Source organism: Miniopterus schreibersii (genome assembly GCF_964146895.1).
Source record: "Miniopterus schreibersii genome assembly, chromosome: 1".
Taxonomy (NCBI): Eukaryota; Metazoa; Chordata; class Mammalia; order Chiroptera; family Miniopteridae; genus Miniopterus; species Miniopterus schreibersii.
Window position 1 is genome coordinate 85,881,108 of NC_138101.1, and position 26,210 is coordinate 85,907,317.

At 36.0% G+C, this 26,210-nt stretch overlaps 1 protein-coding gene across 1 annotated transcript; it reads right to left on the minus strand.

The window, feature by feature from the left end:
• Positions 1-768: 768 nt before the first annotated feature.
• ARL5B (ARF like GTPase 5B) lies at positions 769-26,094 on the minus strand. The gene is made up of 6 exons (XM_081133262.1): positions 25,738-26,094; positions 11,337-11,397; positions 9,684-9,831; positions 6,646-6,729; positions 5,233-5,384; positions 769-4,294 (listed from the first exon to the last, which is right to left on the minus strand). Exons 1-6 carry the CDS (start codon positions 25,784-25,786, stop codon positions 4,246-4,248), a joined length of 543 nt encoding a protein of 180 aa, XP_080989388.1. The 5' UTR covers positions 25,787-26,094; the 3' UTR covers positions 769-4,245.
• Positions 26,095-26,210: the final 116 nt, after the last annotated feature.

Here is a 26,210-nt window from a genome sequence, read left to right on the forward strand (position 1 = left end):
TGGATTTGTCTTCACAGTAATAAATGAGTAAGGATGAGACAGTGCTGAAAAAAAAGAAAGAAAAAACTCCCCTTGAATACAGGCCACTCTCAAATTTAGTAGGTGTTTGTAAAATACTGACTTGCCGGCTGCACTATCCTTTCAATGCTGGAATGTCAAACACAACTGCAGTTTGAGATGGCAGAAAGTCAATAAACTCTGAACAAACTAACCGGTTCTAATTAGTAAAAGCCAGGAAAGTAAGCGAGGTATTCTCTAGAAAAGAGTATTTCCAATAGAAGCTGGTGTTTCCTAAGTAGCTTACTATCTTGCTCTTAGCAATAATATGGCTTATTTTCTTTTGCATTGTCATTAGCTGTTAGCTCAGTTTAAGCTGAGTAGCAGTTACTAGGTGATGCTTTGTTTTCTTATTTGATTGTATTCATATACTAAATGAAATAAGGTGGGAATAAAATAATAGATAAAAATGAAGTTAATTTCACATTACATGTATTTTTGTTTTGTTTTTCAATTTTAATATAGCATACTGAAGAAGGTTGTATTTTAGAATCAAAAGACATGTTGGAGTTGTAGCTTGTTTAAGTTCCTCAGTATGTGAAAAACAATAGGAAGGCCACAAACAGTAATTGTTTAAGGCCAACTAGACAAGTAAATGCCAAGCTAAGCTTCAAATCCACTTCTTTTGATAGCTAGCAAAATATTCTACCAGATACAAGTTATCATACTGTATCTTTTGGGTTTTTTTCTCTTCTTTTTTTCCTTTTCTTTATCATACAGTATCTTGAAATGACTTTACCTTGACAAAATATAAAGGATCCTTTAGAATTGAACTGGATGTGAAATGTTTTGGATCCAAAGCCACAGATGAAAAGTTAGACTCATAAAGTTGGTCTTCAAACATAAATGTTAATGGAACTCACCAATCTACAGGCATAACAGTACATTTTTTCAACCTATATGGTTTTACATATTAAAAAGTAAATGCATGGTAGTCAGAAACAATTCCATTTCTAATTTAGCCTAAGATATACCACACCAAAAATATTTTTTTAATATTTTATTTTCTTTAAAAATTTTCTTTGCTTTGTGACTCCCCATAATTCTTCAGAAAATACTGTATACATTGCTCCCTACATCAGTCACTGTTTCCATAGGAAAAAAAAATTTTTTTCCCTCTGTTATAGATAATGAATATTAACTTATGCTTAATGAAAATCATTATGGCTATAGGGGTGGTGCACATGTAAAAATTATTTTTGTTATCTTTCTTCCAATGAACAGAATAAAATTATACCTTTAAGTATACTAATGCAGAACCTAAAAGCAAAAGTTATGTATTTAATCAGTTTTTCAATAGATTACAGATATATATTTCAGATTTTAAGAAATTAAATTACACTAACAATAAAAAATGTGCAGGATATCCTCATATTAAAGGGCCTGTTAATTCTAAGAGTTCTCCAATAGGCTTCAATAAGAGAGATGGGTTTAAATATGAACGCAATGTGTTCAAAATTAAGAAAAGTGCCATATTTGAACTTGTAAGGGTAGCAATTACATTTTAGTTATAACATATTTAAAAGATAACATTTAGTTTCTTTATACTCAAATTAAAAACAGAATGTAGAATATTTCTAAACTAATGTTGGTGCATCCCTTGCTTTCCACTATTAGAAACTTTGCTAGGCAATTGAGGGATTGGTGGGTAGAGTAAAAACTCGAATTATATAAGTGTTAATTAGCTGCTAATTTGAGAACTCCTCTCAAAATATGAATATAGGCACTAATTAAATTTACATTTTTCATCAGACAATATCTTATAGTTTGTTGATTTACAATGAATGTCAGAATCAATGCTTTAGCATTAAGATACATGTTTGGGTCAAAACATTCTCTTGGAGTAAAGGGTAATCAGTTTTCATATTACTGTAACAGGAAATATCTATTGAGAACCTATAATATACTTTTAAAAGGTCTTATATGAATTTCTTAATTCAACTTCCCAAATGTTGGCACAAAATCGAGTTGAATGCCATTTTCATTGTCAACGCACAGCGTACATAAATCATTTCTAATCCAAAACAAAATGTTTTTGAAAAATGGATTCAGAAAATAAAATAAACTGTATTTTAAAAATTAAATAGCAAACCTGAATCTATACTAGCAGTTGTTCACTTTCAATATAATGCTGATGTGGTAATATAAAAAATAACCACGGAACTTGGTAAGTGAAAACTTAGCCAGCCAATCTTATTAGGTACAGGGCAACAAATTCCAAAGCAAAAACAAGGAGTATTAACAAGTTTTTTTGTCAGGACAGAGTTAGGAGAACCATTCCCACTATTTATAGCTAAACTATACAATGAAGAGAGAAGTTCGGGCTGCGTGTGCCTGGGTAGCAGGGTTTCCCTGACTCCCGCCCCTCTCGCTGCCACACTCGCACCGCGAGGCGCTCCCATCACCGGCCGCCTCCCGGGTTCCTGAGCAGGGACCGCACTGCAACGAACTGACCCTCCACCGGGGCGGGCCAGGAAGAACACGGTTCAGAACAGGGTTAATAGGAAACTCGCTCCAAGGTTTTCCGTGGCCATGGTCCAGTTCCAGGGGTGCTGCCACCACACAGAAACGGGAAAACTGCTGCCGTGTTTGACTACATTAGACTCAAAAGAATAAAGCAAATATACCTGGAAACACAGCAAGATTTAACCAACTTACAATAAAAAAATATTAGAATTGAAATACCACTTTTGAACAAGCATTTTGATATTCTTAAGAACACTGAATCCTATTTTTGACCCAAATGGAAAAAAAAATACTGCAAAGATGAAGTATTATTCTCGAAGTATGAACTTTATCCATTTCATTATAGCAAAATCATACATTTAAGATAATGAGGATTAAAATTACAATACCTGTCCTCCTTCTTAAGGTGTGCACTATTGTTTATGTTAGAGAACTGCCTTGAAAACTTTTTAATACTATCCAATAAACAAACATCTCATAGATTATGACTTTTTTTCCTATTTTCTAATTTACAAATTTTTAGCGTATTAACTTTGAGTCTCATAGTACTATTCTAAAAGCTAGGATTAAATTCAGCAGTTTCCTATATTCCAGCGAAAGGTTTTACAATGAGGCATAACGATAAAGATGGCAATTGTTTCAAGCTTATATTACATTACAACCTCAAACAGATTTAAGAAAAACCATATGGTTTTTAAAGTAATGTACTGCTGGTGGTAGTATTATTATTACAGACACAATTTCAAATTTTAAGAAATAAACACTTTATACTCTGCTTTAGCTTTGCCCAAAACATATGGGATGTCCCTTGCAAATGGAATAATTGAACTCTGATAATAAAGTTGTTTGTAATTGATAGTAAAATATATTCCAAGTCGCTGGTTTTAATATTAGTGCTGGTACTCTTTAATAACTTCCAGTATCTATATATGCATTGAATAATGTGGCATTCTTAAAATACCAGACTTATCCAAAATATTTACCAAAGTAGGGCATTCAAATAAATATTTTACCTTGATTAGTTTTTAACCAAAATGAATCCCATGTTATAGGCAAAAATGTGGACTTAATTCTTTTAGATAAATAGCCTACTTAATTTCCATGCTAACGGTAACTTAAAATTATTCCATGACTTGCAATAATGTAGGGGAAGTCAACTCATTTAAAGGCAGTTTGTGTGATGTTTAATCTTCCTTACATATATCTTCTAGGCAGATTTCTTTCTCTATGGTAAGTTCTCTCCAAAAGATAATTGGTTTATAGAGGGAGCAAATATTTAGCGCTGGTTAAGTTTGCAAGCGGTACCCAATGATTTTCACGACTACTTTGTCAAACCAGTAATTACTTGGTGGGGGTAGGTAGGGTGGTCAAGAAATGAAAGAACTTGGACATTAAAGTTATTACAATACTTCAGAAAACATTAAACATATGACAAACATTTCTTACAAGGCAGTCATTGAATAATTAGAATAAGCAGTCGGAAAAATTCTGTTGCTGAAAACACAGTTATACATTAGTGTTCATCCAACTGAAGATTAGTGCATTAAAAAAAGTTAAGAAAAAATCTTCCACGTTCCAGTTCAGCTGCACTTGATTCAAGTGTTGCTCATAGAGGTTTGTGTTGTTATAAATTAAACATGCTGCTGCCTTAGCAGCTAAAGTACTAGGGGGAAAATGTTCATGTCACAGAATAAATAGAGCAGTCTCTTTCGAGCAAAAAAGTTATCTCACACCAATTCTGGAGGTCATCCACTCTAGACCTTGGCATAACCTGAAACAAAAGAGAAAAATATTTTCAAAATGAAAAACTTTATACTTAAAAATTGAAAGTATACTTATTATTTTTAGTCTTGCCCAAAGCTTGGTAGGACAATAATGATTTCTACACTTAAGTGACCATATTCAGGTAACACTAAAATATGTGGACATTTTAGATGGAAGATTCACTTAAACCAAATGACCTTACCTAGTTGAGTAATGTGGGAAATTGCTTCAGTCTCATCTTGAGGATACAGCTTTGGCGGTTTTGCCAGCAAGACTGCAAATATGCCTCATCGCCTACCCCTTTAAGATGAACTAAAACTGCAACCACTATAGAAGGACAACAGAACTTCTTCACCTACCCCCCTAAATTCTAAAGAATGGAACCCATGCATAACACACTGGGTTCTCCTTGGCATATTTATCCAAACTCAAGTTCTTAGGAAAGGAAGAAAATACTATAATGGCATTTGTTTCAAATGTTTACTGTCTAGAAACACACATCCCAAAAGGATTCTTGATAATAAAGGGGACATACTCTTGTGGAAAGCTGGGTGCACAGGCTTAAATGTGAAATTTCTTTGAAGCTTCCTCTCTAATTCAAGTGACATTATAGTTTTCTCCCAGTTAGTAAATGATAAAATCAAAAAATGAACAACTAAAAATGTGGACTGTGAAACTTTAACTCAAAAGTTTACTACTTTTTTGGCAAAATATTGTTTATATTAAAAGTTACAAAAAATTTGTCAGTAACTTTGTTAAATTGTAATTTAACAACTGTAATTGACTAAAATTATTTTAATCCTGTAACCCTGACACACAAGATAAAAACCATCTTTAATTAAGGACCAAAAGGGAGCATGATCAAAGAAGAAAACAAGCTGGCCTAAAACAATGGAAAGGAATTTGAAAGAAGTCATCCTCCCCCCCATGCTGATTGGCACTTACCCTTCTCCTGTTAAAGCACAGCAGGATTGAATGTGCCAAGGGTGATCCTTAATTGAACTGAGGGTGAGGTATTTGGAGATTTCAGCTGCTGTCATACACCCTTTCATATCCTGTTTATTTGCAAAGATAAGGACTGCAGCCTTCCGTAAATCCTGCAATCAACATGAAATATTTCTAAGACCTGAAATGTCACAATTCCAATTAAACTGATGAAGCAGAAGAGTAAAATGTGCCCTACTGGACAGTTATAATGAAACCCTCCCACTTTAAAATGATTAGGCACAAATGTTTAATTTAAAATTTTTATGGGAACAGAGCAAATTATCTCAAATAACCATGATTTAATAATTCACTCTAACTAAGATAGATTAACATAAACTGAGTAAGTTATTTTTCTATTGTTGGGCCCAAGGGGTCGCAAAATAAACCGGAATCTTAAGTATTGACTAAAAACTATATGAACAATATTCTAATGGGCGAATATGGTAGTATGTTGCCAAATACTAGGGAGTTTCTCCAAAATTTAAAGGAGAGTAGTGAAGGTGAGGGGTGGGCAAAACTTACTACTTACTAGTCTTTGTATAACTTAAGCTCATTCACTGAAGTTCACTGCAGCATTGTTTATACTATCAAAATATTAGAAATAACCTAAATGTTCATTAATAGGAGAACAGATCAACTGTGATACGGTCATACAGTGGAATACTATATGGTTGTTAAAACAAATGAACTTAAGTCGTATGTACTAACATAGATTAATTACAATGTTGTGCCACAAAAGCCAAGTTTAGAGAGAGATAAAACCATTACATGAAGTTTTATAAACATGGCATATAATACTCTGTACAACTGACAGGTAAATAAAAATGTAATAACAGTATTAAAATATTCATAGGAATGATAATCACTATTTTAAGATAGTGGAATTCTTTTTGGATTCCTTGAGAAAGGAAGAAAAACTGGAGAAATCTCAAAAGATATTTACTATCTTATGTTGAGTTGTGGGTGCGTGAATGTGTTTTATTATTATTAAAGTTTTTTGTATATTTAGAATTAAGAGATCTCAAAGTATTCACTAAAGAATTTTCAGTTATTATAAACTCTTGGGATTTTAAACACTTAACTTTTCCTCTTTCCTGCTTTGATCTATCAGACATTTTAAGGCATAAATCAGTAGTTTTAACTTTGAAAAATGTTTTCAATAACAGTAGTCTACAAATTAACATGTTTGATTTTTTTAAGTTTGAAAAAGTAATGAAAATATCTGAGTTCAAGACTTTATTAATTTAATATATAAAACTTTGTTAATGATGAAATAACCAACAGTAGAGCACATTGATATTTGTAAAAAAAACCCAACAAAGCCAGTATACAGGTACCTTACTCCATTGTTTGTTTGCTTTCAAAATTTACCTCATGAGCCAGCATTCTGTATAATTCTTCCTTCGTAATAGCTAGTCGTTCCCTGTCAATGCTATCAACAACAAGAATGATGAACTAGGAGACAATTAAAAAGAAAGAGAACTGAATGGGATGTTGAAGTTTTCTGCAAAACTACACTCAAGTGATAGAAGTACTTTCTTCACATGGCATCATCATTAGTATAAAAGTCTACTGCTTTTCCATCACAAAGAGTTCATATTATATGGAATTACATCAAGCAGTAAAATCCAAATGTTAGTAAGAAGTAACTTGTAACTTCAACAAATACAAATCATATCCAATTTTATTTTTTAAGTGAAATTTGAGTACATAATATTCTGTAATACTAAGATTTATTTTAAAAAGCAAGTAATAAAAGTAATTTTAAAAAAGAAAATCACAGTTAGTAAAATAACCTTTGCTAAACCTTAAAAGTACTCTATAATCATTCATTTAGGCAATCAATAATTGTTTAACACAGTCTCTTGCCTATTAGAAAGAAGTACACAAGCTGGTTTGAAAGAAAAACAAACAAAAAAATTAATAAATAAAGTTTTTTTTATAAACAATACCAACAATAAAAACACAAGAAAAATGTGCTAAATACAAACAAATACTTAGGTGTTAATATGCTAAAGATGATGCAGGTGAAATTAAAGAGAGCAAAGGAAACTAAAAAAAACTGTTGATGATTGTGTATATGAATAAAGGCAGGTCTCACACATTAAAAATACAAGCATCTTTGCCCTAGTCGGTTTGGTTCAGTGGTCAGAGTGTAGGCCCTTGGACTAAAGAGTTCTGGGTTCGATTCTGACCAAGGGCACATACCTCAGTTGCAGGTTCGATCCCCAGCCCCAGTTGCAGTGTGTACAGGAGGCTACCAATCAATGGGTCTCTCTCACATGGATGTTTCTCTCTCTCTCTCTCGCCCTCCCTCCCACCCTCCCACCCCCCCACCCCCCCTTTTCCACTTTCTCTGAAAAGCAATGGAAAAAATATCCTCGGTTGAGGATTAAAAAATAAAAATACAAATAAAATAAATAAAAGCATCTTTGATAAGAAAAATAAGATATAATGAAGAAGAGATTCTAAATTGAACATCTTATGCAGAAGAAACAATTGAGAAATGAGATTAAATGATGTTAAGGTTTATAGTGGAGGAAGTGATGCAAAATAAATCAAGACAGAAAGGGTAGAATTAGATTATTCAGATGACTTTAAAATTAGGGAGACAACTAGGGTAATCTGAATATAAACCGAGAAAAGCTTAGAAAGGGATGTAAGAAAACAGAAGAGATAAATATAAGAAACATGGCAAAGACTGGAAATAATTCCATAAGTTAATAAGAGTAAGATGTCAGAAATTAGTCAACTGTAACTCCTTGTATTGTAATGGACACATTTCAGCTTTTGGATGACTCCTCAACATAAAGAATTATTTTTGATTGTTTACTATTAATCCTCACCCAAGGATATTTTTGTCATTGATTTTTTTTTTTTTTTGAGAGAGTGGATGGAGGAGGGGGAGGGAGAGAGGACGAGGGAGAGAGAGAAGGAGAAAGAAACATTGATGTGAGAGAGACATATCGACTGGTTGCCTTGAACGCACGCCGACTAGGGCCAGGATCGAACCTGCAACTGAAGTACTTGCCCTTGATGGAATCAAACCCAAGACCCTTTCGTGCTTGGGCCGACACTCTAACCACTGAGCAATGCCGGCCAGTGCAACATAAAGAATTTAAGAAGCAAGATGACAAGAAAAGCCATCAGGGGAACACTACATAGATAATAAGATCCCTACCTAGAACCTAAGTTTGCTAATGCTGTGTGCTATACAGGTGTACTGCAGTAAGGCCAAAGGTTCTTTGTAGAAATAGCTTATTAAAAGAATACTTCATGCAAACGGTATAAGTAATAATGTATGTCAATTTTCAACAATTTCAGTAACTACCCTCTTATAATGCTACAAATGTATATGAATCAGCAAGAATCAATTTTGATCTGTTCATCATAGTTTCAGAATATTATTTTACTCAGAAATATATAGATTAAATTAAGCTAACCTATAACCATAATATCTGCTTACCAACCTATCCTCCCCTGCAAATAAAAAAAAATTAAGTGCTACCACAACTGCTGAATACCTGTGATATGCCATATTGGTTTGACCAGTCATACGCTGCACTAGATTGAATGCACACACATGCTGCACTAGATTGAATGCACTAGATTGAATGCTTATGCTATAACAATATAAATCTAAAGGAATACATGTTTTTATTTAAAAAGGCAAATTATTCACCCAAAATTCCTTGCATCCCCTCCACTCCCAACAAAAACCCCCACTCAATTTAAGAGGCTTCATTTTAGAAAAAATAATTGTTTGGGTGTACCTCTTTGTAAAGTAAAATTATGGATGTAATCATATATTAATATTCTCAAAGATAAGCCTCTCTCAACAGCACTTCATGTTTATTTTATTATTTTTTAAATCTGCCTCTAAGAATAAAAACAGAAATAGAAGATATTCTATATTTTTTCCCCAGGTTGGCTCTGAACTAATAAAATAAGTGACAGAGAAGTCTGGGGTATGGCCCACAAATCCATTTTTTTAAAAAATTAAAGCATAATCACAGCTAAATTTTGAATGTTCAATTCATGTTATTTGAAAATCTCGTATTAAATTATGCTTAAAGTATTTTATTCCTCCTCTTACCAGGGCCTCTAAAAATGCTGAGATCTCGGGAAAGATGATATATAATTCATCGTCCCATCCCAAGTTCCCCAGGGGAGATAACGCAGGTCATGGTGAGGGCAAAAGGAGGGCCTGCACACCAGTGAGCACCATCTAATAACAGCTGCCTTTACTCTTTCTACCTGCCTTTTCTTTTACTTGAAAACCTCAAATTCCTTACAAAAAAATCTTATTAAAAGGCAACTGTCAGTATGTCTTATGTATAGCCTATCTGTTTTCTGGGTTTACTCTTTGGTTTTTATTAAAATTTACTTTAGTGGTAATTTTAGCGTACCTCTGTGTTTGAGTAATACGTGTTCCACGATGACCGCAGTGACTCTTGACCACCAATATCCCACATAAGGAAATGAGTGTTCTTCACAACTATTTCTTCAACATTGCTTCCTATGGTTGGAGATGTATGAACCACTTCATTCATTAAGCTGTTGAAAGACAGACACCGTAAAAAATCTTTTGTAAATCTCTAGAACCTGAAGCAACTTTTAATCTCTCTATTTAACAGGAATTGATCTTCCTTATTTGCACCAATGATGGTAAATCACAAGCATCAAAAATAGAATCTTATAGAACATCTGTGCAAACAAATATCCTGACAAAGAACACTACTGAAGGAAAACTGTTTTTTTTTGTTCTGAACTCTGTGGTGTGAGTTTGCATTTCTGTGGCCAAAATTTTAATACCACCATGCCCTGTTATTAGGTAGAGCAGAACCAATGCTCCATCCTGGAAGAGCAAGTTTCTAGGTGACTGTGACACCAGTACTTTCAATGTAGCATCCATGGAATAGTTGGCTATCTATAATTCTGAAGACTGTCTGTGTGAGAAAACAGGCTTGGCTCAGCCATAAAAATTAGTTCAGGCCTATTAACCTCAACTATAGTCTTAAAAAGATAAGGCTATGGGTAAATGAAAAATTTAATTAAAATTAATTCTAAATATATTTAGTACACTGGTACTCATATCACATGTATTATCATAATCATTTGTTAAGCTACATTAATTTATTCAACAAAGATGAATTTGCCTATAACATGCCAGTGTTGTGTCGGAAGAAGCTTGCAAATCTCTTCAGGGTATTATACACGTTTTTGAAGCTATGTACAAAATTATTTCAACAATATGACAGGTTTCTGAAATGTTTGTATTTGATGTTTTAAAGAAACAAGTAGATACTCGACTCTTAAACAATTATAACTTAGTAGCTTTTTAGCAAAGTACCTGAAAAATATGTTAAGCACTGATCAAGTGAAGTATTTCTGGAGAGCTGTCAGCTGATATACTTAAGTTGAGGTGGGAAGATACAAGAGCCACACAATGGCGCACTCTGGGTTTTATAACTACTTGTTAAAATGTTTGGGACACAGATCCATTTTCATTGCTTAGCAAGGATCATTTCATTGGCAGTAATAGGATAATGGGATATACTTTGACAAGTAGACTGATGGGCTCTTAAAATTTCCTTAAAGAATTAATGTATTTCTCTGAAACTTTCACGCTTCTCCCTGTTATAAGTTACTAAAGCAATATTTTCAGGGGTGATCTTCATTTCTTTTGATTTAACAAGTCTGCGTGTGTTAAACATTTCCAGAGCTCTTAGGAGAGTAGCAATAACTTCCTAGAGATAACAATCTATTTACACGAACCTCAGTGTGAGCATAACTAAGTGAAATGCACTTTATCACCTCACTCTAGCACTATATAATATGTGCTTTATTTATTCTGGTTTAATACTAATTCTTTCAAGGCCAGAAAAGGAGTTTGTGAAGGCTTTAACAAGCATAGAGCAATTTATCTTACTTTTTCATAAACTTTGTGTTTGGGAAAATACAAAACCATATGAATAATACCTTATTCTTATTAATTATATACAAAGTTAGTTCTAATAATTAAAATAATGAAAACTATTTAAATAAACACCCATACTTACAATTGATAAAGAATGGTAGTTTTCCCTGCATTGTCCAGTCCCACAATAATCACTTTGTGTTCTACAGAGAGAAAGCAAACCATAAGCATCTAATACCGCTGCATACGACAATTACATGCTTTCAACAATGATTACTGGTTATCTCTCAAATGACAAGCATTCACTGGATATTTATTACTAGATTGTTAAAATACAGAAAAAAGAGAACTTTATGATGTCAAGACTACCTGCCTTAAGAAATAAAATCTGTTATGATATTCTTTATCTAGCTCTCTAACAAAGTAATGTGGGTGATAGGAAAAAGGGAAGGATAGGAGAACTGGCCACTTATACTGAGTTTGGGGTGATAACACCCAATACTGGTCTTCAAAAGATATTATAACTTAAAGTGTGTTTTGTCTTTTTTAAAGTGTTATAAACACACCTGCTTGCCATCTCTACTAATCAAATTTGCTTTTTCTCAAGTTGTTTTCACACCTGGAAGTTTTCCCACCTTTATGTACCAACATTTTTTTTTCTCATTCACTTAAAAACCCAATTTAAAATGTAAATCTGAAAAGTTTCCTGTTGCTAATAAGACACACATACTCTCAACCAGTTTTTCATTCCTTTCATTAATTTATAGATAAATACGCAATTACTTTATCTTTAACTCCCCCCCACCCCAATCTGGAATTTACAACTCTTTTGAGCAGATACTATTTGGCTCTTCGTACAACAAAAACCTCTTCATTCCCCTCCTTCTTCTGGTGCGATGCCCTCAACAGTCTTTTCCTTCATAAGTATAGTTTTTAAGGCCCATCTAATTATTCTGTTAAGTGATTGCTATTTTGAAACCTCCTCTGAACACAGAAGAGAACACTCCAGATATCATCTTTTCTAGATTTTAACCTATACAGAATATCTTAAAGATTGCTCTTCCCCAGAGCAGAATGTTTCAAAAGTTCCTAGTGATCCTCAACAGGGTATGTAAGGAAGCTGCCATAAGAACCACAGAGCAATCAATTGATCTGTAGCCAATGATGTGACACAGTTCATATCAGAACCCTGCTCCTCTTGTTAACCTTTCATGAATGTCAACATTCTCATTATACATCTAATCAAACATCAGGTCATATTCCCAATCTAAAATGTTAATATTGCATCAGTCAAAGAGAGGGGCCATAATTTACAGACAAGTTCTTAGGTGACAAACCATCTTTGTATCTTCTAATGACCTGCACGCCGTAGGCACATAATATTGCAGGACAAATGACATGGTGCTCTAGAAGGGCTATTATCACTATGGCAGAAGATGCTTCGTAAAACAAAACAAAACTTGCTTATTGTAACTCACTATAATTCTTCCTTTCTGACTCTTTTGGTTTGTAGTCCCCAATTTCTAATGAAGCCAGTCTTAAAGGGTTGCTCTGTTTTCTCCCTTACAGTACAAGAACAGGAGCATTCTTATTAGTGGAGTAGCAATCACACTACCCGGCACCAAGCATTTTAAATTTTGGTGACAGCTGGAAACCACCTGCCCAGCATCTGGAGACCATGGGGTCCTGAAGGCATGAGAAGGAAGCCTCATTTAGAGGTAAGCTAAACATGGGTGCAGGTACTCCTGCAGGGAGAAGGGAATGGAGGAATAGTACCAGATGATTTACTGTTCAGGCAACTTTTGTAAACAGTCATGCTCCTTGCATCACATTTTGTGTTGTTATGATGATCACGGTATTAAGGCCTGTGATGGTAAAACCCATAAATAATACATCATTTTGAATGATTGGTTCCCAGTCTGAACTAAGTCAAAGGTGACAAACTCTCAAAGTAGATAAGAGTATGAATTTCATTAAAGTTTCTAATCTTTGATTAGCTTAAGGTCTTTGTGAGATTCCTTTTTTCCCTCACTGTCAGAGAATTCTAGCAATTAAGACAAAACACAATTTTAACTCTGTCTTATGAGGACAGTACAGATACCTATCCCTCAGGTAAACTGAGGCCTATCTTCTGACGTTGAAATTATTATCAACAACCTGACTCTATATAACCAAACATCAGCAACAAAATAGAAAGAGCTAAATGCTTTTAAACGCATGAAATAACCAAGGGTTTATTTTAAATCTTTTCTTTGAAAAATATCTTTATCATTATCTATACATAAGAGTTAAATCAAGTTCAAAGGGCATTTGCTAAAAAAGCAAGTGCAAAATAACAGCTGTTTGTATTCTGTTGGACAATTGTAATTCTTCTTCCTTCAAATACCTCTGTTGTATTTAGCTGCTAATTGATATGTTAATGACCAAAGATGTCAGGTTCATAAATGTTAGTAAAGTTTTTACCCATTCAAAGAACAAGGAAAATATGGGCAATGGACATATAATCTCCTTCTTGTAAGCAGAAAATAGAATTAACAAGTTTCTTTAAATGTCCACAAGTGATGTCTAAATCAATAAAATATTGAATCACAGTGGTCTATCAAATTTTCACAATATATACCAAAAGCATAACTACTACCATGTAGTGGTAACTGATGTTGCTTGATGTTAAAAATAGGCCCTCATGCTTGAAACTCATTAACTCAGAGGTACTTGCTCTGCACTGCTGTCTTTCTGGTTGGGCATAATCAATAGGCCATACATAGATCTCATTTTATGTGTTGAAATAAAAAAAACACACAATCAACTAAACTATATAACTGTCAGTGATTTCCTGGAGAGTAGCCTTGATGAAAATAATTTCCTTCACCTACCATAGTTAACAAAAGCAGATATAAAAAGATGCTTATAAATTTGTACTATTTGTATTACCCAACAATAATTTTTATTTGTTTACCTAATCAAGGTTTTAAAAAACACTCAAAATATATCAGTTATGGTACAAATCAGTAACAATTAAGGTAAGAAAGAATCTATCCCAAAGGTCAAATTTCAAAATCAGCTGTCAGACAAACATTAGAAATTGAACATCATTTTTACTTACACAGCAGATAACAGAGATTTCCATTTCACTAGAATTTAAATGCCTAAAGCTGTGAGGAGAAAACTATACTACTGTATAGTTTTACAACTTCAACTCATTCCTCAACATGTATATATAAGCCATGTATTAACTTCTAACTCCTCAAACTTCTCTCCAAGAATGCAAAATTATTTAGTTGATAGATTTAAACACAGTCAATTCTCAGTTAACCTTAACTAGGGCAAACTATAAGGTGGACAATACTAAATTCTTTATTTAGAATAAATTTTACAAATATAATTATGGAAAATTTGCTTTCCTTTTATTTTATTTTAAATAGCATTATTAAAATCAATATGTTGTTAGAATATAAGCTATCCATGCTTAGGGACAGGAATGTGTATGTTGGGGATGGGGTGTGTACAATTTAAAAGCCTTAGTGGATAACTAAATAATTTTAGGTTAAGACATTACTATAAGTATCAAAGTTATAATGAATCCAAATGTTTTAAAAACATGTCCACACACTATGAGATAGTCACCTTGGGCATCACTTTCACTAGCAAGCTCTTCCAGGACACCAGGCTGCAGGTGTCCCCACAACAAAGGTCTGAGAAGAGTACTTCCAATGTTACTAATCTATGCATCTCCAGAGCCGGTCAGGAAGAGTGTTTATTTATACCAAATGAAGGAAAGGTCCAATCTCAGAGCTTTTGTTTAATTTTGATCAAGTATTTGCACAGAAGTTTCTCTGCAGTCCTGCCTGTAGTGTTTGTTCCTTTGGATCTCCTAAAAACCTGGCTCCTAGCTTTTTGTAAGAAAGGCAAAGACATGAAGATTATACCGGATGAGGCTTCAAAAGGAAATCAGCAACAGCGATGACAGAGGAATTAAAGCGCCAGACTTCCCAGATATGAGTGGGAGTGGGGATTTGGTGATATCTTCAGAAAATGAATTTTCTAAGACTTCCACAAGAGGATGGGATGTGGAAGGCGGCTTTTTTTGTATGAAGTTACATTTCTCGGGTTCCAAAGTCCTCTGCCCCTTAAGCTAGTCCTGGAAAGGGGCACCTGGGAGTTCAGATGAGCCAGAAAGAGGGCTAGGGTCTAGAGTTTCCATTCCACCTTGCAGCTGGGTGTGTTTCAGCATTCAGGCCAGATTAAAGTCCATCAGTCCACAGGTGGAGCCCCGAGTGGCCATGAGTCACGTGCACATCGGGGAGAGCAGCCCCTGGCAGCAGGAGTCCCAAGAGGGCCCAGGAGCCAAGAGAGAGTGGCTCCTTTGTCTAGAAGTTTATACATTTAGATTTCGAGGCTTGCAGTAGCCACAGCCATCCTGGCCAATTACCTGTTTCCAGGGGTGACTGATGGGCAAGCATTTCCCAGGTCACTCAGATCTTATTGGGCAGGCAGTAACCTGCCTATGTCTAGTTCCTTCCCTCATTAATGAGCAGGAAACAGACTTGGACAGTGTTAAATGTAGCTTTTTGGCAAAGTTGTATAAATGGCATGCCTATATCGTCTTCCCTTTCACTCCTTTCCTTTTAAATAATAACCAGATTATTACAACAGTTATCAACAGTATTTACTTGTAGACAAATATGGTTAAAATATGACTAACAAGAAAAATGATTGAAAAAAGTTTCTCCCTTAACCCAATCAAAAAATTTTCTTTTACTGAACTCAGTTTGTAGTTTTAGTAGAGATACCGAACCAAAAAATAAAATAAAATTGTAGACTAACAAAAGAGAAGTATTAGAGAAGTAGTAAATGTGGCAGTGTTAATTGTGAAATACTACATTAACATCTACTTTACATTGTTAAAGCGTGATAAAATGATGTTTTAATTTTGAGATATAAGAAAGCCCAAAAGGTACCATGAAATAGGGAATGCTACCTTCTAGATATACAATATCTGCACTAACACTGTTATATAACAAAAGCAAACAGAGTACGTAAACAATTATATAATTAAACAAAGAAAATGCCCTAAGTCATCATCACCCAATTTGTTGACTTAGCAAAGTTGGGATATCACAGACAATGAAAAGAAGTCTGAATTGTTGCAAGAAGTAGGTAGTAAAATTTTCAAAGGATGTGATATCACAATCTGAAACCTGAGGCCTGAACCCAAGGAAGTCTAGCTCTTGGCGGGGGTGGGGGAGCATAAAAAACTAACTCTGTTCAATATTATACTGATTACAGAATCACAAAACATTATAGCTTGGAATGAGATCTTTCTCTCCTGCCTCTTCAGCAAAAAATGTGCTACCTATAAGGCACCCCTGAGAAATAGAATTCTCCAAGAACATGCAGAACTACTAACCCAGGCCACCTTGCTTATTTTAAAGAAAAAGAAATGGAGGTCTTATGAAGTTAAATAATTTGTTTTAGTAATTTCTTTTACATAGGTAAAAGCTAGCATTTGTTTCCCTGCTCTTCTTGCTATAAAATATTAACTCCCCTCCCCAATTCTTCAGCCTCCCCCCATTCCCGCCTCATTATCCATATTCCTGGATGCCAGAATTTTGTTAAGAGCAACTACATAAATCTGATGATTCAACACAATTCAACACTTACTGAGTTCATTATATACATGACTGTAGTATTTGTGATTAAGATGAATAAGGTAAGGTCTCTACCCTCAAAAATCTTATAAGTCGGGTATGTAAACAAGCACTTATAATATAGCATCATTAGCACAAAGCAACAGATAGAAGCATCAAATGGTAATATTCTTTTTTTTAAAAAAATATGTCTTTATTTCAGAGGGAGGAAGGGAGAGGGGGAGAGACAGAGAGAAACATCAATGATGAGTCACTGACTGGCTGCCTCCTGCATGCCCTCTACTAGGGACCGAGCTCTAAACCCAGGCATGTGCCCTGACCAGGAATCAAAACCGCGATCTCCTGGATCCTAGGCAGATGCTCAACCATTGAGCCACGCCGGCCAGGCCAAAGGGTAATATTCTTAAGGATAAGTGAGATCTAGAATCCAACTCTCAGCTAAGGAAATAAAATGTCAATAATAAAGGAATATTCTAGACTGTCAGCCTAAGTGTTTTACATGCATTATGTAAGTTAATCCTCGCAATCATTCTATGAGAAAGTAATATTATTCCTCATTTCCCTGATAAGGAAACTGAGTGTTAGGTCAACTTGCCTAAGGTCATATTGTCCTGAAATTTGGCTAATGCTCTCCCAACTTGATATGTCACCACTTTTGTAACACAAATCAAATCTTGCAGTCTTACAATAATAAGAATAGTTTATCTGGTAGAACACAAGACAACTTTCAGGTAAACAAGGGGATTAAATACAGATAAAAAAAGAAAATCAAAGAGTCTAATTATGTAGAACACACTAAGGTCACAGACTGGGTTGAAGTGCCTGAAGTGCCTAAGGAAGAAGACCAAGGATCCCTCCTTTTCCCGAACTCACAAAAAATAAGCAATGATTAAGAAAGGCTTCAACAAGAAAATACCGAAATGCAGTTTTCCACAGTGTTTAAATGCTGCCCAGGTGATGGTAATCTGCAAGGTAAATGTTAAGGAACAAAGACAATCTAATCCACTGGTTTTCAAACTTGTTGAGTGATGACCACAGTTTAGGAATATGTTTTATGTCATGACTTGGCACACATAACTGAAACAAAAGTTTCACAGAACAGTATTTTTACTAGCTGAGACACATTCTGATTATTTCCATTTTAGAATATTCATTGCTTGTTAAAATGCTGGTCCTCACTAAATTGACTCTGTCAACTTACCAATGGGTTATGTTGCATAATTTGGGGAGGGGGAGGGGGAGGGGGGGCAGAATTATTTGAGAAATGAAGGCTAACTGGGTGACTACAAAATTATAAAAATTTTACATATTCAAAAAGCTCAGCAAACCCCAAATATGATAAAATAGGTAGTTCATGGTTAATCTGAAAATCAAAGATAAAGGGAAAATCTTGAAGGCAGCAAGAAATTAAAAAGGACAAATAAAGGAAAGTAAAGATATAAATACTGGCTGACTTTTCACGGGGGGGGGGTAGGGGGAAGGGCAGAAGACAGTGAAATGACTAATTTAGAGTATTAAAGGGGGGGAGATCATGCTATATTCAGAAAAAAGTATACTTCAAGAATGAAGGCATTTTCAGATAAAAGAAAACTAAGAAAATTCATCATCACCAGAGCCACAATATAAAAATGTCAGAGTTCTTCAGCTTGAACGAAAATTATGCTAGATGGAAATTCAAATAAATAACAGTAATATGGGTAAATGTAAGAGAAAATTTTACCCTCTCTAAAACTTTAAAGAACATGTGACTCCTTACAGCAAAAATTATAACACTGTATTCTAAAGTTTATAACATATTTAGATATAATACATATGATATATAACCTGTATGGTTATAAGGGACTAGGGGAGGGGAGAGTGTAACTAAGTAGTTTCAAGGTTCTTACCCTTTACAAGCCTTAAATTACTAACTCTAAGTAGATTGTAAAAAGATATGAATGTATTTACAATCTCTTGAAGGACCATAGAAATAATGCAAAAGGGAACTATTAAGATAGTCAATAAAAAACTGAAATGGAATTCTAAAAATTAAAAAAACTAGTTAACCTCCAAAAAGAGGGAAAGGGGGAAAAGAGTAACAGCAAAAAACAAAACCAGAGATAAACAGGAAACAAATAATAAAACTGCATACCTTTATATCTAACCACATCATAAATCCAACTATATAAACAAACTGGACCAAACATTCCAATTAAAAGGGAGAGAATTTCACACTAGATTAAAAAAACAAACAAGAGCCCAGTCTATGCTCTCTCCAGAAGATATGCACATTAAGGTATATAATACACATTCTTTAAGAGCAAATGGTACATTCACCAGAACAGACTATACAAATGGACTATAAAAGTCTTAATAAATTTGAAAAAAGAACATCTTAGAATATAATTCTGACCACAATGCAATTAAATTAGGAATTAATAATAAACTATCTAGAAAAATAAATATTTTGAAACTAAACAACACTTATAAATAATCCATAATTCAAAGAAGAAATCAAACAAAAATTTAAACAATTTTTCAACCTGGCCCCGCCAGTGTGGCTCAGTGGTTGAGCATCTACCTATGTATGATCCAGGAGATTGAGGTTCGATTCCTGGTCAGGGCACATGCTGGGGTTTCGGCTCGATCCCAAGCAGGGGGCGAGCAGGAGGCAGCTGATCAATGACTCTCTCATCATTGATGTTTCTATTTCTCTCTCCCTCTCCCTTCCTCTCTCTGAAATAAATTAAAATATAAAATAAAAACCTGAACAACATATTAAAATTTGTGAAATGAAGCTAAAGCAGTATTTAAGAGAGACGTTTATAGATTTGAAATATTTATATATGAAAGGAAAAAGAGACAAAAACAATCACACACATTCCACCCTTAAGAACTAGGGGTGGAGGATAAACTATACCCAAAGTAGATGGAAGAAAATAAAAATCTTTTCTTTAAAAAGATTAATAAAACAAAATTAGAGTACTGACACAACTGGATTTCAAAATTTACCATGAAATAGTACAGTAATGGTGATGGTGTAGTATGGCATAGGAACAGACATACAGATCAATGCAAGAGAAAAGTCTGGAGATAATGAATTCCAAGCCCTCTCACATCATAGCCCCAAAATAATTTGAGTTGGCTTATAGGTGTAAGCATATAAAAGCTAAAGCTTCTAGATGTAAGGAACAGGAAACAGACAGCAACAGCCATTAGAAAAAAAATTGAGAAATCAGACTACAACAAAATTAAAAATTTCCACTGAGGAGAAATCCCCATTAAGAAAATGAATAGGGCCCAGCCGGGCGTGGCTCAGTGGTTAAGCGTCAACCCAGGATCCAGGTGATCAGGGTTTGATTCCCGGTCAGGGCACATCCCCGGGTTGCGGGCTGCAGCCAATCAATGGCTCTCTCATCATTGATGTTTCTATCTCTCTCCCTCTCCTTTCCTCTTTCTGAAATCAATAAAGATATAGTTAAAAAAAAAAAAAAAGAAAGAAAATGAATAGGGAAGCCATAGACTGGGTAAAATATTCACAAAACATATGTTTAACAAAGGACTTAATTCCAGAATATGTAAGTAATTCTACAGAATTTTTTAGACAAAAATTTTTTTAAATGGGCAAAATATTTGAACATTTCACAAAGAAAATATACAAATGGGCAATAAGTACCCATCAGTCAACAGAGAAATGCAAATAAAAATAAAAATGAGGAACCACTACACATCTAAGAGAACGGCTAAAGTTAAAAATACCAGCAACAGCAGATGTTGGTAAGGATGTGGAACAAGTAGAAGTCTCAAACACTGCTGGTAAAAGTAGAAAAATGGTATATACCCACTTGGGAAAACAATCTAACGGTTTCTTATAAAACCTTAATCATACATCTACCCTATGATCTAAAAATTGTTCTCCTAGATATTCACCTAAGAGAAATAAAAACATGTCTACAAACACTCTTAAGGGTTTTCATATTATTCCAATCCATCATGATGCAAATGAATAAACAAACTGTGGTATACTCATGCAATGGAATTACTTACAACAGATCTACGGGGGGAAGCTTCCAATGTAAAACGATAATATAAAAAGAAATAAGAACAGAGGAAAAATTCAAAGAAACTTAAAGACATATCATTATGAAAATGCCACAAGAACAATAAAAAAAAAAAATTTAGCAACTAAGAAAAAAGTTTTTTGTAAGTTAAAAAATATGCTGATAGTTGAACTCAAATACGGAATAGGAGGATGGGAAGACAAAGAAAATATCCCAGAAAGTAGAACTCAAACACAAAAAGGACAGTAAAATTGAAAAGAATACTTGATAATCAATTTAGTACCATAAGATAAATCTAGCCCAGCTGGGTGTGGCTCAGTGGTTGAGCATCGTCCTAGGATCCAGGAGATTGGGGTTCGATTCCAGGTCAGAGCACATGCCCGGGTTGGGCTGCGGGCTCAATCCCTGGTTGGGGGCGTGCAGGAGGCAGCCGATCAATGCCTCTCTCATCACTGATGTTTCTATCTCTCTCTCCCCCTCTCCCTTTCTCTCTCTGAAATCAATAAAGATATATTTAAAAAAAAAATACTGATCCATAAGCTAAATCTAAAGGAAACAATTTATAGAACCAAAAAAGGTACAAATTTATATTGAAAAGGTCCAGAAGGCCTGTAGCAATAAACCAACCAAACAAACAAACAAAACCCCAAAAAGAGAGGAAAAAAAAAAATCAAGGAACAGCTCTTTCAAATTTAAAAAATACCAGAGATAAACCGAAAATTCTAAAATCTACTAGATAGAAAAAAATCAGAGTAAGAATGATACTGGTCTTCTCAACAACACTGAAAGCTGGAGGACAATGACAATCAATACCTTCAAAATTCTGAAAGAAATGTTTTACAACGCAGAATTCTATATCCAGCCGAATTATAAATAAAAAGTGAGAACAGAGCAATGCATTTTCAGGCATTTAGAACTGCAAAAAAAATATCACTTTAAAAAACTTTTCGGGAAATTTCTGAAGGATGTGCTCCATCAAAATAAAGGTAAAGCAAGGACATGAGTTATAATAAAAAGTGAATTCCTTGAATGATAGCAAAGACAAGCCCAGAACAGCCGTGCACCAGGCACAGAGGGAAACAAGTCCAGCTTGGAGCAGGAAGGAATACTGAGGGTGTGGGGAATAAGGGTAAATCATCTGATAGGTGCGCCAAGTGGGAAAACTCGTACAGAGAGTTGTTGAATAACATGAAATGACTTAGTCAAATGTACAAAGAAACTAAAGCAATGAGAGGCTGTAATTATTTACTCTAGGGGAGGAAAGTTGTAGAAAAAAGGGAAACAATATAGCATACTGTGGCTCAGCAGTGACAAAACTTTAGTTACAACAATGAAAAGACAGAGTGGATCAAACCAAAAAACTATATTGGAATGATGAAGGAAAAGGTCATAAAGGTACTAATTTCTCTTCTACCGTAATAAGACAAATGATTTGTATACTTGAAACTAATATAGTGTTATATGTCAATTATATCTCAAAAACCCCCACAAATGATGTTTAAAATTTTCATATATGCATATTATTAAAAAATATGGAAGTATATTATGGAAAAAAGTCAAGAGATTAAAGAGATTTGACTACGATGTATCAACAGTGCTAAAACTTTAGCACTATTTAACGTTTTAAAAAATGTGTACATGTTACTTTGTTACAAAATTTTATGTTTAAAAACACCAAAAAATGCCCAGCCGGCGTGGCTCAGTGGTTGATCACAGACCTATGATCCAGATCGTGGTTCGATTCCCGGTCAGGGCACATGCCTGGGTTGTGGGTTCAGTCCCCAGTAGGGGACATAGAAGAGGCAGCCGATCAATAACCCTCTCATCATTGATGTTTCAACTCTCTCTCCCCCTCTCCATTCCTCTCTCTGAAATCAATAAAGTCAGTGAAAAAACAAACAAAAACAAAACAGCAAAAAATTGAACAATTTTTTTTTGGATTGGAGATACAATAAGTGAACAAAACAAAGTTCATGCCTTAGAAGTTATTTCTATAGAGAGAAACAGACACAGAAGCAAACAAACTTACGATTACAGGTAGAGAAAAACATTAGTTCAAAAAATAGAAAATGAGTGTTGGGGTGGGAAGAGTGGTCAGAGATGGCCTCTCTGAGGAGTGACATTTGATCAGAAATCTGAACCATCTGAAGTAAGGGATAAAGAGTATTCCAGAAAACAGAAAGCAGACAGGTGGTAAGTTTAAGTTTCATATGTTTGAAACCAGGAAAAAGTCCAGAATTAAGAGCAGAATAAGTTAAAGAGAGAAGTGAAAGACACCAGACTGAGCAGTCAGAAGAACAATAGAACAATGTCTTAAAAAGTTGGCTATCAGTGCTCATTGACAAGTATCCAAGTAAATCAGTCTTGTACCTTAAACTAATTATGTACTTTGTAATAGCTTTACTTAGACAATACATACTCTTGTAGACTCATTCCCAGAAAGGTATCAAATTTATGAAAAGATGCTTGGTGCTCTAAAATGCTACAGGAAAAAAAGATGGAAGTGAGGCAAATACTAGAAAGATAGATAAGAGAAAGGAGTATTTAAGGTAAGATAAGTAGTTCTCAACTCTGGCTGTATATCTGGATTATCTCGGCACTGCCCAGACCACTCCACCCTATTTTGATTTAACTGGTCTGGGGTGGGGCGTATTATTCTAATTTGCACCCAAGGTTGAGTGCTTGGGTATCTCTGGATTAGATGTGTTATAGTGGTGAAAATGGAAAACGTGGAGATTGTCAGTTAATTTTGTCAATATAGAAAGTAAAAATACAGGACTAAAGTATCAATCCCTTGCTTCAAAAATAATGTACCATGACCACACTCTTAAACTGCTCCCACCGCTTGCTCTGTGTAGTTAAGAGTCTTAGTCAACATACAAGGCTCTCTGTGATCTGGTTGCCCTGGCTCCCTTTCCAACCTCACCTCCTCTAATTCACCCACAGGAAAACTAAAATACAGCCAAATGAAACTATTTTCAGCTTCCTTCCATGTACCAAACTTTTTAATTCCTCTCCCATTTGCATATTATTAGTCCTCCTGCCTAGAATAACATGCCCCTTCTACATTCCTACTTAACACTGAAGTCCAAGTACACTTTTTCTGTAGTCTTCCAGGAACCACATGACAAAAATTAATCATTTCTTTTTGGTGCCATCACCACACTTTAATACACATCAGGTAAATAATTTACCACATTGCTTTTTTTCCTACTTCTTTCCGTCACGTAGTGATCTTTGAACACTATGAGAGCCAAGAACAACATCGTTTCTGTTTGTTTTTAAATCTTTGTATCTCCTATGCCTAACTCTAAAGACTGGTTTATGCCCTATGATTAAATGTTAGTTGCAAGAACGAATGAGAATAAAATGACAGAAAACCAGTAGTACTAAATATACAGCAGTAAAGTTAAAGGAAAAAATCTAAACAGTAATGAGGGTTTAGGGAGCCTGAACAGTTATGACTATAAAAGCTGCTCATGAATGGCTTTCACCATCTCCCGAATTTTCCCCTTATATCCTCCAGTTCTTTTTAGCCTGATTAAGGAAGACTCAAAAAAAAAAAACAACAACAAACCAACCAAACAAAAAAACACGAGAAAGGGGAATGGGACAGGTTACCAGGGAGAACCAGCAACTTTGGTAATGTTTTATTTCTTAATCTACAGAGAAAAGTAACCAGGTGAGATTATTATACGACTCTTGATACTTCTTAGCACGTCTTAAAATGCTGCTTTACATAGTAGTTGAATTTATGTAACAAGGATTAGAAAATATAAAGTGCTGAAAAAATAAGGCATTGAACTCTGGCCACTTTGAACTCACTTGAAAAGTGGAGTCTGTGGTAACTGAATATGTCTACATCTGTGGGTGCATAGATCTATATTTATAGTCCTTGAAAAAGATTATTTTAGTGTTCTTATCAGTCTACAGAACAAGTGAACTAAAATCATTTCACTGTCTTCACTTCATCCAGAAAAAAAGATACCACACTAGCCGTAGAAAATTGGTATTATCCTAGAAACATTGTTTTTATTATGTCCAGGTACCAAATGCGAAAAGAAACTAGTCCAAAAACTGGTTTCAGTTACTAAGAAAAATAAAGAACACCTAAAATTTACCCATTGTTACTTTTTTTTTTTTTTTAATGTGGGTATTTTCCCTTTTCAGAAGACATCCCATTTCATTCTCTGACTCAGAACAGGTTTTACAACTTCTTGTCCCTTTGGATCTGCAACCTCTAGATGTCTCAGTTCCAGACTAATTACGGACACGCCAGGTCCTCCGAGGACCAGGAGCCTTCAGTTCTCTAACGTCTGAGAAAGGGAGGAAGGACACAGGACGCCGATTTCCAGAAAGCCGTCGGTGTATTTCCAAAGGACGCCTCGCCCCGGCGTCCCGGGGAGGCGGCGGCGGGGTCGGGGGAAGGCGGGCGCGCGGCCGAGCGCGCGCCGGAAAACCGAGCAGCGCTCGCTTCAGAAAGCAGCTGGTAAGTTTCAGGGCGGACACGCACCCTGGAGCAGGGCTCAGGACGTTTTCATGAGCGACGTAAAAAGCACCCCAGACGCTCCCAGGTACCAATCGGTGTTTTCCCCTTAGCTCCTAATATCCAAACATCCGTAGTTTGGATTCTGGGGCGCCCCATGCCTTCCCTCCTGACTCCCCGTGTCTCCCACGCCTCTCCCGCACCTTCTCCCAGCCCGAAGTGAGGAATTGCTACCCGCTCCCCGGACTCAGTCGCTTCCCTGCGTCTCGGAACGTCCGCGCCGCCCGCCGGCCGGCCTGCCGCCGTCCCCTCGGGCGGCCGGAGCCCCTTCCGCGGCTTCGAGCCGTTGCGCAGCTCCGTCCTCCTCACCTTGGTTACAGAAGAGGCTCCACAGTTTGGCGAAGATCAGCCCCATCATGAGCGCCTGGGCCGGCCGCGGGGTCGCTCGGCAGCAGGTGCCGCAGCGCCGGCGCCCCCACCGCGGCGCGGGCTGCGCAGGACCGCGGGGAAGCCGGCCGACGGCGCGCAGAGGGCACTGGCCGGCCGAGGAGCGCCGGTCGGCCGCAGGGTACCCGGCCGAAGGCGCCGCGCCGAGCGCCTACCGGATAGTCCTTTGTTTCGAGCCCACTGAGCCCAACGCCGACCCGTAGTCCCCTCGGTCTAAACCCACAGCCCCACCAAATCCTCAACCAGGCCCAAGCCCCGCCTCCTCTCCGCCTCCCCTCCCGACCCCGGGACCACCCCTCGCCGGAGGACGGCCCCTGACGTAGTCGCGCTTACGTCAGCCCACGCCTCCGACGTGGCGCTTCCTCCGGTTTCGTTTCCGGTGTGCGGGGCTCCAT

What these genes read in the sequence shown, in the direction of transcription:
- ARL5B (XM_081133262.1), bottom strand. Translation starts at nt 25,786, where the DNA reads ATGATGGGGCTGATCTTCGCCAAACTGTGGAGCCTCTTCTGTAACCAA. An exon ending in GAGCCTCTTCTGTAACCAAG is followed by an intron (nt 11,398 to 25,737) that starts GTGAGGAGGACG and finishes TTCTCTCTGTAG; the next exon opens with AACACAAAGTGATTATTGTG. An exon ending in ACTACCATTCTTTATCAATT is followed by an intron (nt 9,832 to 11,336) that starts GTAAGTATGGGT and finishes GTCTTTCAACAG; the next exon opens with CTTAATGAATGAAGTGGTTC.